This window comes from Sminthopsis crassicaudata, chromosome 1 (genome assembly GCF_048593235.1).
Source record: "Sminthopsis crassicaudata isolate SCR6 chromosome 1, ASM4859323v1, whole genome shotgun sequence".
NCBI lineage: Eukaryota > Metazoa > Chordata > Mammalia > Dasyuromorphia > Dasyuridae > Sminthopsis > Sminthopsis crassicaudata.
This window is the reverse complement of record NC_133617.1, coordinates 680,738,856-680,759,995: the sequence shown is the minus strand read 5'-3', so window position 1 is coordinate 680,759,995 and position 21,140 is coordinate 680,738,856. Positions and strand designations below refer to the sequence as shown.

The 21,140-nt window shown below is 32.7% G+C and overlaps 1 protein-coding gene across 1 annotated transcript in view; it reads right to left on the bottom strand.

The window, feature by feature from the left end:
* ABCA13 (ATP binding cassette subfamily A member 13) overlaps window positions 1–21,140 on the bottom strand; it is a 523,487-nt gene that overhangs the window by 454,777 nt on the left and 47,570 nt on the right. Inside the window, 2 exon segments of the mRNA XM_074283590.1 lie at window positions 12,076–12,101; window positions 19,370–19,524. Of these exon segments, the coding sequence (XP_074139691.1) occupies window positions 12,076–12,101; window positions 19,370–19,524 (181 nt within the window).

Genomic DNA, 21,140 nt, shown 5'->3' with positions numbered 1-21,140 from the left:
CCTGAATATGTTCAACTTTTAGTACTCCTGACACTGTTCTTACAGTACCAGCAATATTTTTGTATGTATCTTCCATTATCCAATTTTGTTTGTAGTTTTCTCTAATCATTTTTTCTAATCCCAGTTGTTTGATGAATCCCCTGTACACAGATACTGGCCCTTTTAGACAACTAGCCTTTTATCCTTTCCTGGAATTGTTTCTAATCATATCTTCAGGAATTCATCATTATGGCTGGATAAGTTCACACCTCCATTAGCAGTTCATTAATATATTTGTTTTTTTGTTTTTTTGTTTTTTTTTACAGATCAACCCTGTTGCCCTTCTAAGAGAAACAAAAATAACACCTGCTTGGTTTTTTTTGTGATACCTTTATGCTTTAATACATTAACAAATTTTATAAATCTGTCATGTATAATTAAGATATAGACATATTCCATTCTATTACCATTCAATAATTTTCAGAAAGTCAAATCTAACTTTTCTAAACTATGTTCCATTTTTCCTTTTTTTTTTTTGCTTTACTTGGGTCTAAGAGGGATAATTTGAGTTGCTACATTATTATAATTTCACTAATTAACCCTTGTAACTCATGAAACATTTCATTTAAGTATTTAGATGCTATGTCTTTTTTATATATCTATATGTTTCATTGTTTATGATAGACTTCCCCATTAATCTTTTTAATTAAATGTATTTTTGCTATTGCTTTGTCTGAGATTGTGATTGTCCACTTATTTAAGTTTATATTTATTTGTTCCAAGTATGTTTCTTGTAACCAATATAATGTTGCATATTACTTTCTAATCCATTTTGCTTTATCTTCCATTTTATGGATGAATTTATGCCATTAACATTCATAGTTAAAATTGTTCATCTTTTTTATTTCTCTCCATCTTGTTCTTTCATACATTTCTTTCTCTTTTTTCTACTTCTTTTTAAAGCAAAGTGTAATAAGAGAGAAAAGTATTCTAGATTTAACATCATCTTATGCTTCTATTCCTCTGACCTTTCGTTTGCCTTACTAAGAGCCTAATAGCAAGTTTTTGATCCTCTTTTTTTTTAACTCTTAAACACCTCCTCAAAATCTACTTTCTATGATAAGAGTTTTCTTAGCTTAAAACCAATTTCTCTCTTAATATGCTTACTCTCTTATTCTTCCTTTTCCCTGTTGAATAGAATGTATTTATCAATTTCTATTTATACACACCAGTATGAGATTTTTCCCCAATACTTCCTCTCTTTTATTTCCCCTAGTATATTTTCTTCACTCTTTTTCTATTCTCTCTTTCTTAATTTTATTTTTAATTAATGGGATAAACATGAATTTCTAAAACAGTGTAATTTTTAAAAAAGATGATTGCTCTGAAACTGCAATTCTACTATGCACAACTTGCTATCTCTTTTAAATATACAATAAATTTATCATGCAAATTTCTTTTTTTTTCTTTTTTCTTTACTTACCCCTTGCCTTAGAGATGTCCACCATTAGAAACAAATAAGTGTGTGTGGGGGGTGTAAAATAATTCTATACATAATTATATTTATCACTTCTTTCTGTGGATGCAGGTAGCATCTTTCTTTATATGTCCTTTATACTTAATTTGGGTATTTAAAATAATCAAAATGATTCATTCACTAAAAGTTGTTTTTAAAACAATATTGCTATTACTGTACAATGTTCTCTTTGTTCTGCTCTTCATTATCTTTAATTTCTTTTACTTAATATCCACATTTTCAGCATGTGTATTTAAATATGGTAGAAATCCTTGGACATTTTTCTATCTCAATTTGCTTCTCAGTTTAAAATTCTTTGGATTAGTTTTGCAATACACAACTCTTTTAGCAGCCCTTCTTAAGTATATTCCACAATATGTCTTAAGTTTTAAGAACAATTCATATATGTATATATAAATACGTGTGTGTGTCTATACATATATGTATATGCCAAGTTTTAGTTCAGTAAAGATTGATTCTTTAAGTATACATTTTAGGTTTAATTTAGTTTAACTTTGAAATTTGTATGAAATGTTAACATAATAAAATCAGCACATTCTAAAAGGAAAAGCACCAAATTTGTAATCAGAGAACATAAATTTGCCTGCTAACACTGACTTTGTCACTTACTATATATGACTGTAAGGGAACTACTTTTCTGTACCTTAATTTTCTCATTTGTAAAGAAAAATATTATATTTACACTACTTGTCTTATAGAATTCTCATAAAGAAGATTTCTAATTCGCTTTGCAACACCATGTAAATCTGAATTATTTTGGTATAGGATAATCGTTAAAGAACTTTTAAGTTTCTACAATACTAAACTCGTTGAAAGAGAAATACTCTATACTACATTACTAAATGTCTGTGTATAGACATGGCTGCCCACAAATGGAAAGCTGGGAAGATTGAGTGAGCAAAGGCAGAGAAATAAATATAAGATGAAGAAGAGAAAAGTAATGGATTCAAAGTTAATAGCTATCTTTGCATCTAGTCAGTAGTAACAGGAGTTTGTATTACTCACATCAATGTCAGACTTCAGAAAATAACATGGTAGTACTTTAAAAATAGTGAGTTTGTGTCAGGAAAGCAGTTCTTTATTGGCCCTGAGAATTAATCACTCAAGTTCTTAAACACCATCTTCTAAGATACTAAGACAGTGGAATTGATAGAGACAATAATTATCTAATTTAGCATTGTTCAGTATGATTGATTTGATCTTACAAGGAGATGTTATGGGCCAAAACTTGAAACAAGGTATAAGTGGAATTGAGGAAACAATGGTTAAATCTGATTTAGCATTGATTTAATCCTACAATAAATAATGGTTTCCTAGTGATGTAATGATTGGAGTATACTCAGTGTGGAGCATATAACCAAGAAGCTCTCAGGGCCAGAGCCACAAGCCCACTCTCAGAGGCAGAGGCAAATTCATTCCATATTCCGCCTTTGTGCTGGCTGAAGATTTGGAGGGAGCTAGAGGCTAAAACTGGCAGAGGCAAAGGACTAGCAGCAAGAGTTCTTGGAACCAAGGAGAGAGATAGGCCTCTAAGAAAGCTAACTGGGCCCAAGGAAGGAGACAATACTTGGAAAGAGAAAATAAAGGATCTGAACTTTTAGCTCCTGGCTGCATTTGGGGTGATTATTGAACTGAAATGAAAGGAAGGCTGTCTCCAGAAGCCCCCCAAGAAACCTGTTCCCAGAGAACATTATATTTTAGTGAACATTACACTTTAGCTCAACCACTCACTTTAACCACCACCCAAATCATTACACTCATTCTGTTTCCTTCATCAGAGAGCTATGCTGATGAATCAGCATGAATAAATAAGTGAATTAAAAAAATGAAAAGACAAGTATTAAATGTTTACTATATTCCAGATACTTTACTTAGCAATGGAAAAACAAATACAGAGATCAAAATAATCCCTACCCTCATAATTATTATGTTCTAATTTTTTTAAAGTAATACATATAAAGAAGTAGTATTTAGGGAAGGGTGTTTTGGCTAAGGAAATGACAAGGATGGTGGGTAAAATCATGGGATTTTTTTCATGTATTATTTTCATGATTTATAAGATAGATTTAGTAGTTCTCATAATCAGAGTTAAAACTGGAGAAAGGTAGGTATGGGGCATTAAGATGGTCAAAGAGTAAATAGAAATCAGTAACTAGAATGGGCGCTGGAGACTGGAGACACAGAATTGAGTGAAGAAATATTGCATAAAGATGATTGCAGAACATGGATTCAGAGACACAAAGTCTTGGCCCTTCCTGGTGCTAGAAATGTATGAGAAAATGGTATTGGGAAATAGGTTGATGAAAGATAGGTTCCCATTGTAGATAGAGTGCTGGAGCTGGAATCAGGAAGACCTGACAGAATTCCACTTCAGGCATTTAGTAATTGTGTGACCAAGAGCAAATTCTTTCAATCTCAATTTCATTATCTATAAATTAAGGATAATGATAGCACCAACCTCAAAAAGTGATTGTGAGGATCAAATGAATCTAACACATGAACTCTTTTGGAAACCTTAATCTTTACATAAATGCTAGCTATTCTCCTCTTTAAATAATCATTCTGCAATTTACCTTGCATGACATTTTAATATATAGCCCTTTTGCTTTAACATAATGTCACTTTATTGAATTCTGCCTTAGAGTTGGTATCATAGAAAAATAGGGCTCATGAGCAGTGGTTTTAAATAGATGATGAACCCTAATAGATTCTAAAATCCTGGCTATAACTCTTGGATGATACTCTTATTATAATTTAACTTTCCCTTGATGATCATTTCAGGAAATGAATTATTAATATGTGCTGAAGATGGCACTTTTGGTGGAGGTGGATGCAATATAACTGGTATAGAAGGGACATAACAAAGAAATTCTTGACTGTCTTTCTGCTGCCAGTTTGCTTTTTGGCTTTGAGCCTCTTTCTCACAAAGATAGAATGAAGTATTGCAGCTATGTCTCCTTCAGACAGAAATAAGGCCACCTATCCATTAAACTAATTAGCAAATCAAAGGCTGAAGCAAGTGAAGTTTTTTGGTATACACATGAATTATTGTGATATGCTGAAGATGAAGATAAAGAGTAGCTGTATTCTTGCTCTCCAAAAAACCTACAGCTTTATTGTTGCTTCTGTCAGTCTTTTGCCTTATCAGTACTACTAAAATATCTGTTTCTGTTATCAAACAATAGAACACAAAATTGCTCTATTGCAAAGTTTCTTAAATGTGGGTCACGACTTCATATAGGGTCTCATAACTGAATGTGGAGATTGCAAAACTGTGACATCAATAAATGTTTGATTTATATACTTATTTTTTGTACCTACATAGATAGGGTCACATAAATATTTCTGAGGGAATAAGAATTGGAAAATGTTTAAGAAGCCCTGATCTGGTCAACTTATATCCCTATTTCCTAGGTATCTTGCACTTTTTGTTTGTGGTATGTGAAGTCAGTCTGTCTTTCCCTCTCCCTCTCTTCCTCTCTCTCCCTTTCTAGCTCTCCCTTCCTCCCTCCCTCCTTCTTTAATTCTTTCTCTCTTTCTCCTTCCCATCCTTCCCTCTCCCTCCCTCCCATATTAAGAATTTATGTTCAGATGTTTAGGGAATGACTTAGTATCAGTATCAGAAAAATTAATGAGCTATAAAGGAAAGCACTAGGCTGGGAGGCAATAGAGCTGGGTTTTGGCCCTGACTGTAACTTATTTTTCTCTATGTCTCATTTTCCTGATCTTCAAAATGAGAGGGTTGGACTGGATAATTTGTAAAAGTCTTTTCTAACTCCAACATTAAATGATTGATTAAAGAATTAATCTGTGATGACACTTCTACTGACATGAGAGACACAGCTTCCTCTAAATTCTCCTTCATGTTTGATTTTGAACAGAATTCTAGACATAAACAATATTAAAAACTGTATCTTCAAAATTATAATGGATTAAAAGAACTATATAGTATGTCTGATAGTCTAGCTTTATTTTAAGATTTCTTTTGCGATAATATCTCATAGTCTGAATAATTCTCTTGTCCAGAGATTGGCTAAGTGAGATATAAGTAGGAAACAAGGAAAGAGTAACATATATTCCCAGTCACTAATCTAGTCTGCTTCATTAGGTCAGACTCTACAGTGATCTAGTAATGCGACAGCTTTTCTACCCTCTGGTAAGCCTATAAAACTGATCTTTCATTGCTGATATAAAAAGATGGTAGGATATATAAAATGGGTTAATAAATCTTAAAATTCATAAATTAATAGCTGTAAAGTGTTGGCATTAGTTTGTGCTCTGTAATCAAAAAGCAAAGCACCTGTTTAAGACTAGAGTAATGAAATTTCCCAATCATCACATAATTTATTTTGTGGGAACCTACAGCATTTACACATGCAAAATTCAGCTTGCCCTTATCACTCTCAAACCCAGGATGATTTGATTCATTGGCAACTGACAAAGTAAAAGTTAATGAACATTGCCAGAAGAGCCCAATTACAGTAGCATTGTAAACTTGTTCCAGAGAAAAAAATATAACCAAAATGAGCTCTCAGAAGAAAACAGACAACCCCTCCCCCCCATCAACTTGTCAAACAACATAAGCAAACCATTTTGGTGCTGACATGTTCACTAATGACAGAGCTGATTTGTACTATGGTTTTTATTGCATTTCTACCAGTCAGTCAATAGGAATTTGCTACATACATCCTATGTGCCAAGTGCTACATCAAGCACTGCAGATACTCAGAAAGAAAAATAGCACTGCTTGTTTTTGAGGAATTCATAGTGTAATGAAGAGACAACATGGAAACAACTATATAAAAACAAGCTCTATAAAGATTAAGCTGGGGATAATCAACAGAGATAAGGCAGTATAATTAAGAGGGAATCAGGAAAAGTTTTCTGAAGAAGGTGGAATATTAACTCAGACTTCAAGGAAACTAGAGAAGCCAGGAAATGGAGTTGAAGAAGAGAGGTGAAATTCATAGGACAAACACTGAAAATGCTGGAGCTCAAGAGATGGAGGAACAATAAAGCGTGCAGTGACAATGCATTGAAAAATATGGAAGTATAAAATCTAAGAATAAAAAGATTTTTTGGTGGGGAAGTAATTTATGAAGAGCTTTGATGTCAAACAGAAATTTTTATATTTGATCTCAAAGGTTATAGGGAACCATTGAGTTCATTGAGTAGGAGAGTGATTGATCATAGCACTTTAGCAAGATTATTTTGATAGCTGACCGGATATGGGAGTTGAGAGAGAGTAGAGAATCAGAAATCTTGAGCATTCTTTCTACCACCCTGTCACTATAATCTGTGACAATTACTACATTTTTGTTTCAGGAAAGGTGTTAACTATCTCCATTTTCTGAATATCTAGTCTTCATCCCTCTTTCTAGTGTTAGTAGTTTTATTGATTCTACTTACTTCCACTTATCTTTTTTCATATCTACTCAGTCTCTTGTTATTTCTTCCACATTTCTTCACTTACATACAAGAAAATGACTGATAAAGCACAGCTTCCTATAGCAAAGTAAGATACCACAGCTTTGTTAGCTATGGGACTTGAACTCTGTAATCATATTCATTTATTCCCTGTGCTGAAGAGTCATTTCTTCACAGTCAACCATATTTCAGTATGCTAATTTGATTGTTTTTTGGGTTTTTTTATTTAGAATTCTTGGGGGATCAGTCTATTTCAAATACATTCCAGAAACCTAAAGGTTGTTTTTCAAATGACTAGTTTAGTGCATATGTTTGATAGTTGGTGTTTTCTCTTAGATTGATAGCAGATATAAAGTTAATGTTTAGTTAAAATATGCGTATTTGCTAAATCTGCATCTATTTACTAAACCTCCTCCTTTAAGCTAAGATCTAACTTCCTAACAATATAATAGCTCTATTACCTTTAGATAATGTTTGTGAAATGATTTTTCATTGATGGTCCAAAAAGTTGACATATCAAAAATCTATATTATTATGATTTTTAAAAAGAGGATTTTGTTTGCTTTGCATTTTAAGAAAAGCATCTTGGGCAGGACAGTAGCTCTGATCAAAATGGTTATCCCTAGAATTAAGTTCAGGGGGAGGCCAACAATGCTGACGTAAACTTGCAGGTGCTCCCAGGTAACTTACCAAAAATGAGATCAGCAAGTGAACCAGAGCTCCAAGAGCAAGTCTTTAATTGAGGTAAATAGACCCAAACTAGGGCCTGCAGCCTAGAAAATCTAGTTATATTAATCAGATCATGATCTAAATAAAAACCACTTAAGCTCTATTAAAAACTTATACTTCCCTGGTCTAAGCTATCCCTGAGGTCCTTAGATAATATAGCATTCAACAGTCAAGGAAAGCAATAGCCAGACCCAGAGAATACAAACCAGGACAATATAAGGCCTTGCCATTCTAAGAAAAAATTCTTAGAAGCTGGCTTTAACACAAACTCCCAATTTGCAGAAAAGATGAGAAGAATTAGTAAACAAACTAACAAAAAAAGCCACAAATTTTTATGGTTACCAGAGACATCTCACAAATTCAGAAAAGTATTAAAACTTCAAAATATCCACAAACAAAGCCTCAAAGTAAAGTATAACTTGGCCACAAGGACAGTTTGCATTCCTAGAGAAAATGAATCAAGAGTATTGAGCTTTTTTTAGAATTTTAAAACGATGCTACAAAAGAAATGAGTGCAAGAGTAAAGAATCTGAACTATAAAGGAAAATTTTGGAGTAAGATTTATCAGCTTTAGTACAAAAGACATAAACCTACGTAACAGATTCTTTGAAAATTAGAATGGACAAAATGGAATTTAATCACTTTCATAAGACAATCTTTAAAAGATTGAAATTTTATAAGACTGGAAAAAAGAAAAGATTATTAGCTATTTCTAATAAAAAATAACCTGAAAAACAGATCAAAGAACTATAATTTAAGAATCACTCTACTAAGTGAAATAAGCAGAATCAGGAGATCATTATACATGGCAACAACAAGACTATATGATGATGAATTCTGGTGGACATGGCTCTCTTTAACAATGAGATGATTCAAACCAATTCCACTTGTTCAGTGATGAAGAGAGCCATCTACACCCAGAAAGAGAACCATGGGAACAGAGTATGGAACACAACATAGCATTCTCACTCTCTGTCATTATTTGCTTGCATTTTGTTTTCTTTCTCAGTTTTTCTTTTTCTTCCTTCTTATCTGATTTTTCTTATGCAGCAAGATAACTGTATAAATATGTATACATATATTGGATTTAACATATTTCAACATATTTAATATGTATTGGATTACCTGCCAGCTAGGGGAGGGAATAGGAAAAAGGAGGGGAAAATTTGGAACAAAGGCTTTGCAAAGGTCAATGTTGGAAAAATTACCCATGTTTATGCTTTGTAAGTAAAAAGCTAACTGGCTCAGGATATACAGCACCAGGTCTGGAGGCAGAAGGACCAGAGTTCAAATCCCACCTCGGACACTTATTATTTCCTAGCTGTGTGATCCTTATCACTTAACCCTAATTGCATCACAAGAGAAAAAAAAAGATAAAAGAATTAAATATTGTAATGCCATAATGAATTTGTGATCTCAATGATATAGCAACTCCTTTGAACAAAGTAGATTTATAGTCCATCCAAACCTGCTTATCCTATGAAATTTTAATCTATATCTTTACATTAATCCATCACAGTCTATTCTACATGGTAGGATTTCCCAGTAGATTTCTTGACAATGTGTGAATACCAATAAAGCATAGGAGCTATCAAAAATTTAATAAATAATGCATTTATCAAACACAGGTTATGAAACCAATATTGAGCTCAGTACAGAGGAATCAAATAAAAGATAAATATATATATATACACATATACATATTTACATATATATGTGTATTTAGGTATTGCTGTGGATATATGGATAGAGTAGGTGTATATGTGTTTGTGTATACATATATATATATATAATCACTCTATTGTGTATATGTGTCTGTATGCAGGTATGGGTGTGTAAACATGCAAGGCAGATTGACTAAATTTCTAATGAAATTATCTCTTGTTAACTTTGGGTGCAACATGAAACCAACTACTTTATTTTCATCCCTAGGGAGAAATTAACATTTTTCTTGCAAATTCTTTACATATTAGGGTTTCAATTATAGCAAAATGTCCATATGTACATAGTAGCATATCAGTTCTGGTCATTGGACAAATTTAATTTTTAGAGTACCAAGTGTTAAATTATAATATTTGCAAATAGCCTAAATATTTTGTATTTCTATATATCTTGTGATACTTTATACTTTAGTCCTTATACCATGGTCTCCTTTTTTGACTCTCCCCTATCATTACTATATGAACAGGAAAAAGGCTGCACAGGACTGAGGATTTTAGTTGTTTGGGGTTTTGTTTTGTTTTCTTTTCTTTTTCAATAAAATTGGTCACCATGTCCACAAAGAATATATCACCAAGTAGTCAAACTTTTAGTGATGTGCCTCAATACTTACCAATGATGAATTGTTATCTATCTTTTACTGAAATAATGCTCAAAATATTTCCAACTTGGTAGAATCTGCCAAAGTTTTGATTCCATTAGCATGGCTTTCAAGAATCTTCACACCATTTTGAGGTATTAAAGCACATTTTTATAAAAGCATCATGGATGACTTAGAAAATTTCCAGGATGCAAAAGGATACTTCACAAGTATGGCTAAGGGGAGAATTCTTAATGAAATAAAGACTACAAGGATCATAAAAGATTAAATGTCTAATTTTTGTGGCACAAGATTAGAAAATTTTTTGTACCAAAAAAACCATAACTAGAATAAAAAGGGAAACTGCCGATTATGAAATGCTCATCAAATTTAATCTTAATCCTTTAAATCTTAATCATCTGATTAAGGTCTATTATCCAAGATATAGATATAGATAGCTATAGCTATAGACATAGATGATAGAATTATATATATATATATATGTGTGTGTGTGTGTGTGTGTGTGTGTGTGTGTGTGTGTATATGTGTGTATGTATGTATGTATTAGATATAAAAAAAGATGATACATTCCTCAAAGTGTAAATGTTAAAATGTGAGAATGGATAATAAAATTCCTAAAGTCAAGAAGGCCATCAGCCTCTGCCTCTTCAGTGTCAGGAATTAAAGTAGTACCAAGTATAGCCACCAATTTTTAAAAGAAATTATAACCTTACAAAGAATCCTCCAAATCACTAATAATAAAAGAAATACAAATAAATGTAACTTTGAGTTTTTACTTCATACCAATAAGACTGTCAAATACAATCAAAAATGAAAATGATATATGTTGGAAGGGTTCTAGGAAAGCAAATATACTAATTAACTGTTGAAACAGGCATTTTGGGGAGGGGAGAAGGGTAGAGAGAGAGATTATATTACAAAACTGTACATACCACTGATCCAATGATATAGTAATTGGACATATTATGTCTCAAGGAAGTCAAAGACAAGTGGGAAAATCTAACATTTAACTAAAAAAATATAGCAGTACTTTTTATAGGAGCACATAACTGAAAATAAAGTGGATGGTGCACAGTAATTTTTTTAACTGATAAAAATGAATAATTTAGAGAATCTTGGAAAATTTTGTTGGAAATTTCTAGAATTGCATAAACAGAATGAGGACCACAATCAAAATAATGACCACAATAATGTGAGTAATACAACACTGAGAGACATCAGAACTCTGACTAATACAGGAGCTAGACTTAATTGTAGAACGACATTGAAATAGGATTTCCCTTTCTTGGCAAAGAGTAAGTGGAATATTACTGCCAAATGAGTCAAGCTTGTAAGGCATGGCTAGTGTTTTAGTTTGCATTGCTTAGTTCTGGTTTTCCATTATAAGGGACAATTTTAATGGCAATGAAAAGGCTAATGACAATGACATAAGAAAGAAAAAACTAATTTAAAATCAAAAATTTCCCTTTATTTTTTCATATTGAAATTTCAGTGGTTAAAATAATTATATACATGTGTTTTTTTCCCTCATCCTCTTGTTTAGAAGCACATCAAAGTAATGCAGATTTTGCTTGAAGTGGGGAACTAAAATCACAAATATATTGCCATTGCATGTTGACTTCGATGAATAATAATTGACCATATAAAATCCTGACAAGAATAAAGATTTTGTTTGAAAAAAATTAAAACATAATTTGAAATTCCATAGTTGAATCACTTGGCAAGTCAGATTTACTCCTCAAATCTAGTTTTAGAGGTAGCATGACGTCATGGAAAAGTTACTAGCCTTGAAATTGGGAACTTTTACTTCCAATCCAGTATCAATACTTACTATATGGCCACAGATAAATGATGTAACCTCTATAAGCTTCCTTTCCATATATAAAGAATTGGGAGGCCCCAATGTTCATTGTACTAGTTATCTCAAAGTTATGAATAAGAATATATTTACATCTTAAAGTACCATTGTATCATTAGTTTCTTTTCTAAAATATATATAATAAAAACAAATTAAAATTTATACCACAAAGAATTAATTCTACATCATTCCATAAATCCATCTCAAAATTAGTAAAATACTTACCATTGAGAAAGCAGAATTGTGAGAACCTAAAAAAAAGCATATTTAAGATGTTATTTTTATTCTCATAAAACTACAAGATTCATTAGAATATATTATGTACTAATACCATGCTAAACATTACAGGAGTTACATAGAAAATACATTAGTCTTTACTCCTACAAGTAGTTACTAAAAAAAGAATGAATGAGAAATTCAGAGAAATATTACATTTTTATGAGCTAAAATTGAGTGCAAAAAAAAAAAAAAGAACTACATAGTACAATATACAGAATGACAACAACAATATAAATGAACAGATTACTAAAAGGAATCCAAATTGTAAGTATTGGCAATAGTATTAAAGATTATAGTTGCAGAAAATGGATAATGAAATGTGCTTCCCTTCTCAGATTAGAGAGGAAGAAAAAAAGGAAAAGAAGGAAGGAAAGAAAGATGAAAAGAAAGAAAAAAAGAAGAAGAAAAGAAAGAAAGTTTATTCAGTCATTATATAGAATTTTTGCTTAGTTTTCTTTATGCATAACAAATAAGAGCTCATCTCTAGGGGAAGAGGGGACAATTTCCCAAAATGACTGAGTCATAAGAATAGAAATCATCAATAATTAAGAAAAATGTCTCTGTAAATGTCAGGAAAATCACTAAGGATCACAGATTTGGAACTGAAAGGGATCTCATGGGCCAAAGGCCTATATCTTCTTTCCACAGATGAACAAAAAGTATTAAAACAGTAGGTAATTCGTCCAAGATTTGAAAGATGGTCAATAGCAGAGTCAAAATTTAAACCATTTCTATAGCTCCAATTTAAGCACTCTTTCTATGATACTACAATGGGTAAAAGCAAAATCATTGACAAAATTCTTCAGGAGGCCATAGATTATCAGATAGTGGTAGGTTTGGAAGGGAAAGAAATTGAAGAGAAATAAATGATGGAGGGAGGGAAATGAGAAGTGCAATGGATAGAGAGAAATTACTTTGATTTCTGAATTAGCTTTAAATCACATATGCCCAACTGGGAGCTGTATGAGTTACAGCATAAAGTGGGACAGAAATGGGAATTTTATCAAAGAAAAACCCAGCTTTCATTCTTTAAGTAGCACTTTAACAAATAAAAATGAGAAGTAAATTTTATAAAAAGAGAATGACCCTTAATAGAGTCTAATACAATATCTCCATTATATAGGAGTTGAAACTATTACAGGACTTTTCTTCCATATATTCTGAGGCATTATCAGATGGGCCTTTTGGAAATAATAAGCCATCCTAACAACTTGAAACTGAAGATATACTATTTCCTTTTCCATCAATAAAAATACATGCCACTTTCTAAAAGTAGTACTTTCTTCGTTTTTCTGCAAAATGTAGTTTTCTCAAAAGCATGTTGTAAAAATTGCATTTCTATATAAAATGATCATTAGTTTGGAACACAATGGTGAAATCAGGAAAACCTGTTATTGATTAAACTAAGGATTAAAAAGTTTGCATGAGCCTTTTTCATCTGTGCAATCTTGGGCAAATGACATATCCTTTCTAAACCTCAATTGCTTTCTCTTCAGCTCTAAAATTCTAGGATTTTATGAGTCTGTGATCTCAAAGCCCAGAAATAATAGTTCTTGCTGTAATGATAAATTCACATTTAGACATGGTAGATTTTTAAACTCTATAGAATTCTTTCCTTACAACCTCTGAGACAACAGAGAAAACTATTTTATAGTTGAGAAAATTAGGCTGAGAAAAGTTTGTGACTCCACAGACTACATAACTTGAAATGAAGGACTTGGTTTAGAAAAGAAATTTAAATTTAATTTAATTTAATTTTTAAAAATTTAATGTGATTATTCCTTCAAAACTTGCTAAACATTTTTGGAGAAAGATCTACTGGTTTCTATATCAAACCCTCCTAATAAGCCTTGGTTAGAGGAATGGTAGGTGGGAATTAGAAGAAAAACAAGGGAAAGTAAATGAACATGGAAAATAGAAGCATGAAGGCCAAAAATGAGGGAGAACAGATGTAGAAGGACATAGAATCTGGGATGATGTGAAACAATGAGATTTTTTGGGGATGACATCAGGATAAGAATCAAGGACTTTAATCAACTACTGATTTTTACTTGGGATGTCACATATGCCTGGAATATATTTCTTCCTGTTAGAATCCCAGGGACCCCATGAAGCTCAGCTCCTATAGAAAGCCTTTCCTAATGCCGTAAGCTGCCGTAGTTCTTCTCCCTCAAAGCATATATAATATATATATATATATATATGTGTGTGTGTGTGTGTGTGTGTGTGTGTAATTATATAATATATAAAGTATATACATATATAATTATCTGTTCATTTATATTATTCCATTACTTAGATTATATTCACTCCCTAATAAAGAACTTTTTTGTCTTATTTTATTTTATTTGTTTTCTGTATCCCCAATATCAAAAGATTTTTGGCCCTTATAATATGTTTATTAAATTTTACTAGCCTGGAATTCATTGAAAAAAAATAGCTCTGTAGACATCAAAATGGAGTTATTGGCAGATTACAAAATAACCATTACAGATTTAGAGTTGGAAAGGCCTTAGAGGCCTGAACTCTTCATTTTAAAGATGGGGAAACTGAGGCCTAAGCAAAATAAATTATTAACCCAAAGGCATATTGAGGTAAATAGAAGAATAAGACACATGATTCAAGGTCAGAATTCTTTCCCTTATATCAAATCCTTCTAATAAGCACTGTTAGGGTATGGTTGGTGGGAATTAGAAGAAAAATAAGGCAAAGTAAATGAACATGGAAAAATAGAAAGTTGAAGGCAAAAAATAAAGAGAACAGATATAAAAGGACATAGAATCTGGGATAATATGAAGCAAAGAGATATTGGGAATGACACCAGGGTAAGAATCAAATATGGCTGTGTTAAATATTACTTCCTAGGTCCTAAGGAAACTGCTCTGGAAACATCTTATATTCTGCAAAGAAAGTTACCCTCAGAAGCTAGCATCTCCAGCTAAATAATTATCCTTACATCTTAGTCAACAAAATTTTATTAAGCACTTACTATATTCCAGGTGCAAAGGATTACAAAGAAAAAGCAAAAACAATCCTAACTTCAAAGAACTTACAGTCTAATAAGGGAGATAATTAGATAAAAATGGTGAATAGATAGAAAGTAAAACCCTAGAGGGAATAGCACTAACAGTTACAAAGACCACAAAAGACTTCCAAACTTGAGCAACAGAAGCTTGGGATTCTAAGAGTTGGAGAGGACTATTCATGGATAGAAAAATGCATAGACAAGGGGAGGTGAAATAGATGTCCCTGTTTCAGGAATAGCAAGTTGGCCAGATTGGAAGAAGAGAGTAGAATGTAAGAAAAGTGAAAAGGTAATGTCCCAGGTGGTGATTTCAATCTGGGAAACTGGACTCTCAGAGCCCTGAGAAATAGCATAAGTAATTTCTTTAATTAAAAAAAAAGCTAACACCATTATCCCCAGGTAAAAGCAATCCACAAAGATATAAAAGCAGCTTGCAAGCAACTTCCCTGGGGTTTCAGCAATTCTCAGCTATTATCCCATAACCTTTACTCAATGAGTCCTTAGTTGGGTCCCAGATTCCAAGTCAATCCACCAAAGGACTATGGAGGAAATGGACAAAACCATAAGATCACATAGTAATAATGTAACATTTATTATGAATATGAAGTTGAAATACTAAATATGAAGTTGGGATTTGATCTAGTAGACAAATGCCTAAAGAATTATGGACAGTTCATATTATTGTACATGAAGCAACAACAAAAAAATTCTAAAGAAAAAGAACAGCAAAAAATCAAAATGGCTTTCTGATGGGACTTTACAAATAGCTGAGGAAAGAAAAAAAAAAACAAAAGGGAAATGAGAAAGGGAAATCCAGATGAATGCAGAATTCTAGAAAAGAATAATGGGAGAAAACAGAATGGGAAAGACAAGAAATCTGCAAAAAAAAAATGCGCATGATAAAGACAAAAATAATACGGTCTTAATAGCAGAAGAAATTAAGAAGAGGTGGCAAGAAGACACAAAAGCACTATATAAAAAGATCTTAACATCTCCACTAATCACAAAGGTAGTTATTGGTTTTGAACCACATACTGTGGAGAATGAAGTCAAATGGGTCTTAGGAAGCATTCCTACTAATAAAGTTATTGAAGATAACAGAATTCCAGTGGAACTATTTAAAATCCTAATTAATGATGCTGTTAGAGTGTTGCACTCAATATGTCAGCAAATTTGGAAAACTCAGTAGTGGGAACTAGATTGGAAAAAAATCAGTTTATGTCTCAAACCTAAAAGACAATGTCAAACAATGTTCAAATTACAGAACAATTGCATTCATTTCACATGTCGTCAGGACAATGTTTAAGATTATGCAAGCTAGGCAGCAGCAATATGTGAAATGGAAATTATCACTTGAGCAGACTGGTTTTTTAAGTGGCAGAGGAACTAGAAACCAAATTGCCAATATTTTTTTGTATTATGGAGGAAACAAAAAAGTTCCAAAAAAGAAACCTTTGCTTCTGCTTCATTGACTACATTAAACCCTTCATTTGGATCACAACAAAATGTGGCAAATCCTCAGAGATGAGAATACCAACCATATTATCTTGCTTGTCTCCTGAAGGAGACAAGTGGACCAAGAATTAGAACTGAACATGGAACCACTGATTGGTTTAATATTAGAAAAGGAGTATAATAAGAGTGTATATTGTCACCTTATGTATTTAATATATATTCAGAGCACATTATGTGCAATGCCAGGCTTGATATGTCAAAAGCCAGAATTAAGGTTGCTACAAAAAAAAAAAAATCAAGGATCTCGGATATGTTGGTAGTATCACTCTGATAGTAGAAATTGAAGAGGAATTAAATCTCTTGATGAGAATAAAGAGGAGAATGTAAAAACTGGCTTGAGGATTAACATAAAAAAATGATCTTAACTCATGGGACAATTGGTCCCATCACTTTCTAGGAAATAGAGGAAAAGAAAATGGAAGCAGCATCAGATTTCATATTGTTGGGCTCAAAGATCACTTCATTCAGAAACTGCAATCATGAAATAAAGATATTTGCCCCTTGGAAGAAAAGCTATAATAAATATGGACAGCATGCTAAATAGCAAAGGTATCATTTTGCTGACAAAGGTTCATATAGTCAAAGCTCTGTTTTTTCTAATAGCAATGTATGGCTGTGAAAATTCAATTATAAGAAAAAGTGAATGCCATAGAATCTACACTTTTGAATTGTGGAGCTGTAGAAGACTTCTGAGAGTCCCTTGAACAGGAAGGAGACCAAATCAATCAATACTTTAAAAAAATAATTCAGACTTTTTACTGGGAAGGTCAAATACTGAAGCTGAAGCTTAAATACTTTGTCCACCTAATGAGATGAGACTTATTGGAAAAGACCATGTTGTTGGGAAATATTGAAGGCATAAGGAAGAGAGGACTGCAGAGACTGAGATGGATGGATGATAGCATGGAAACAATAACATGAACTTAGACAGACTTTGAAAGACAATGGAGAATAAAAGGATCTATCATGCTATGATCCATGACATCACAAACTCATGCATGACTAAATGACTGAAAAATGGCAATAATTTGTGCTGTGAATTTGGAGAAAATTTTTCTCCAAAACAATAGCCTTGGAGGTGAAAGAAATATAGTATTTGGGTTGTATAAATTGAGAAAAAGACTGTCTATATTCTATTTTGATTCCATCTCAAAGGGAGGCCTCCACTTACTTATATTTTCTCACCTAGATATTCTAATAGATTAACTAGAGACTATTTGCCCCACCAAAATTGTGTGATGGAATAAACCACAAAGATACACTCTCACCCCATCAAACCTGATCTTCGACAATACCAAGGTTTACATGCTCACTCATCTAATATCCTGTCCCTATTACTTACCCTCCCAAAAAAGGAAAATGAGTGTGCAGCTTCACCATCTTATAGGCTCATTTTGCCTACTATTATAAAGTTATGCAAATCATTACATGTGTGTATATCTCCCTTTGTTTTGAAGAATTCTTAGCCAATAACCTTGTCTCCTGATTTACTGACTTTCAATTAAATGGGAAAAATTACATGGGAAAAATTACTTTCCAAGAGGATCTTAGAATTTCTGGGATGAGAAATATCCCAACATGGCAAAAATCAATTAATCAATCAGTAAAAGTTATTTAGTGCCTACTATGTGCCAGACACTCTGCTAAGTGCTGAGAATACAAAAAGGGCCAAGAGAAATCTTTGCTCTCAAGTAGTTTAAAATTAGATTTACTTTTGTCTCATAACAGCTCATTAATTATATGGGAGTATAGGGGTTAACTCAAGCTGCCTCCATATTCGGCCGGTGTCCTGGCTCACAAAAAAAAAAAAATTAAATTAAATTAAAAAAAAGAAAAAAAGAAAGAAAGAAAAGAAAAGAAAGCCCAACTTGTAAAAAAAAATTAAGGTCAAAGGATTTAATATTTGATCCTAGGGTAATCAGGACCCTAACTATTTATTGAGCTGGGAAGTCAGACTTACACTTAAAAAAAATTGCTTTAATAGATGAATGAAGGATGAATTGGAATGAGTGATACTTGAGTGAAGAAAACCTGGATAGAATGCTATTAAAATAGTTCATTCCAGATGTGATAAGGGTCCAAAATAGAGCTGTGCCTATCTAAATTAAGAAAAGGGGACATATGGAAAACCATGTTGAGAAAGAAATTAACATATTGAAGATATATTGAAGATGGTTTTTTCCATAGTTGGTTAGAAAGTCTGTGTAGAATGATAACCTCTAATTAATCTAATTAATGATAGCCTCTAACTAGATGAATAAGAAAGCTTTGTTGGCCTCAGACTCTAAATCTATAAAAGAAGGATAATAGCCTAAAGGATCTTTAATGTCCTTTTAGCTTTAAATCCTATGATTATATCTTGAATATCTCAAAGATTCTAGGTCAATATTTAACTTTACTTTAACACTTCTGAGTAAAACCATTGTGAAGGATTAATGCCTATCCAAATCCATGAAGTAGGGAGGAAAGCATAAGTGTGCAAGAAACTTTACAACTAGTCTAAGGAAATATATTTATTAGGTCATGCCTAGGAATGTCACCATGGATATTCATGAGGTAGTTAGCCTTGATGTCAACATAATCTACTTTCCAAGGCCCTATTACTCCCCAAGAGCTTCAGTGCAATAAAATATAATTAAGGTTCCATTAAACAAAGTTGTTTGTTTGTTTTTTCTTCAAATTAACTCCAGAACCACTTACCTGACAATTTAGAGTCTTCTATCCAAAGTTTTTGTAAAGCAACAGCCTTCTCCATTGTTTCTGAGATGCCTTGGGCAAGCTCCTGAATATCTTCCAGAAAGACCAAATCACTCCCCATACCTTGATGGTCTTGAGAACTGGGGGACCTGGAGATACTTTAAATAAATGTCAAAAAGGGAACACATCACAAAATCGAAATTGTGAAGTACCAAAATGTATCTCCTATTCCATTTAACTCAATTTGATAAACGTTAATTAAGCTTAGGTACAGTTCAATCTATCTTTCAACCTATCCTCTGCCCTTGCAACCTCTCTCTGATTGGATGGCTCCTCTCAATACCTCCATTTAATGTCCTGCAGGTCAGCCATGTTTCATTTCTCTCCAGATCTTACACTAGTATTTCTTTATCATATCCTGAAGTTTCACTCCAGATCTAGGATTTACACACTAGAACTACCTTCCATCTCTATGACCTCTCTCTGATTAGATGGCTGCATTCAGAAACTCTACATCAGGAAAGCACCTAAGTTACTCATGTATGTATCATTCCTTTCCAGGACCAGCCCTAGCTTTTCTCTGCCATGCCCCTCCACTGGTAGTTTTGTCATCCCTCCACACATGTACACATACATGTAAACAATACTCCAGATTCTTTTTGAGTGTTTTCCCTCTTCATTAGAATGGAAATTCCTTTATAAATGGCTGTCTTTATATTTGAATTTGTGTCTTCAGTTCTTAGCACTCTTTAGCATATATTTATTGCTTAATAAATATTTGTTGACTGATTTCCACAGAGAAGATTTTTAAAATATTAGCAAAGATGTATGGCTTGTAACCTATTCCTCTAGGGAACACCTGTATTTATAACATCAGAGATCAATCAGATTATGTATTAAGGTACTGTGATTTTCCCTAAATTTACTGCTTACCATGTGCCCTGTAGGACTCTTTTCTATTTCCTCACATAAAATCTTCAAAATCATGTCCATTCCTGCTAGAGACTTAGCTTTTTTTCTTCCTGACTTTAGTAGAGTACCATTGTAGCATTCTGGCACCCCCTATAATTCTTGCCCATTCCAAGATCAAACCATTAAGATACAAAGATTTTAATAAGGCATAATTTTTGTCCTCAAGGTATCTATACTCTAATCCAACTGCTGCAGAAAAAATTAGGAGTGAGAAATGAGCCTCTAGCATAATTACATATGTATATTAATATATCAATAATCTGTGATTTCCTCAAGTGTATATTCCCTCCACAGGTGCAATATGCAACCCTTTCCAAAGGCACAGTCCCAAGACAGAAACAGCTTCTTCAGAAGAAACCTTCTCCAAGTTTCCTGTTCCCTGAAGTTTACATAAATTAACAACTATAAGATAATCAATCTGGCAGGAGTTTAAGTGATGGACTAGACATCTGGACTTCAGTTCAATTTAGAAATGCTCACTGTGTGACCCTGGAAAAGTAACTTAACCCTGATTGCCCTCCCCCCAAAAAAAGACAAACAAAAACTCTTGTTAATGTTAATTAAGTATTAAATATTGAATAAACACATAAAGTAAATAAATAATAAAAATATTTAATTAACTAAAGAATATTAAACATCCTGACTTTGATACTAAGAGTTTAGGAGACTCCTCTAAGCTATCTCACTCTATTTTATAAGGCTTCTTCTTCTATACTAATAACTATAAGTAGCCTTTATTTAGAAACAAAAGAGAAAGAAAAAGAAACAACTTTTTGGAGATTGTGCCCAAAAAGCTCCTGCT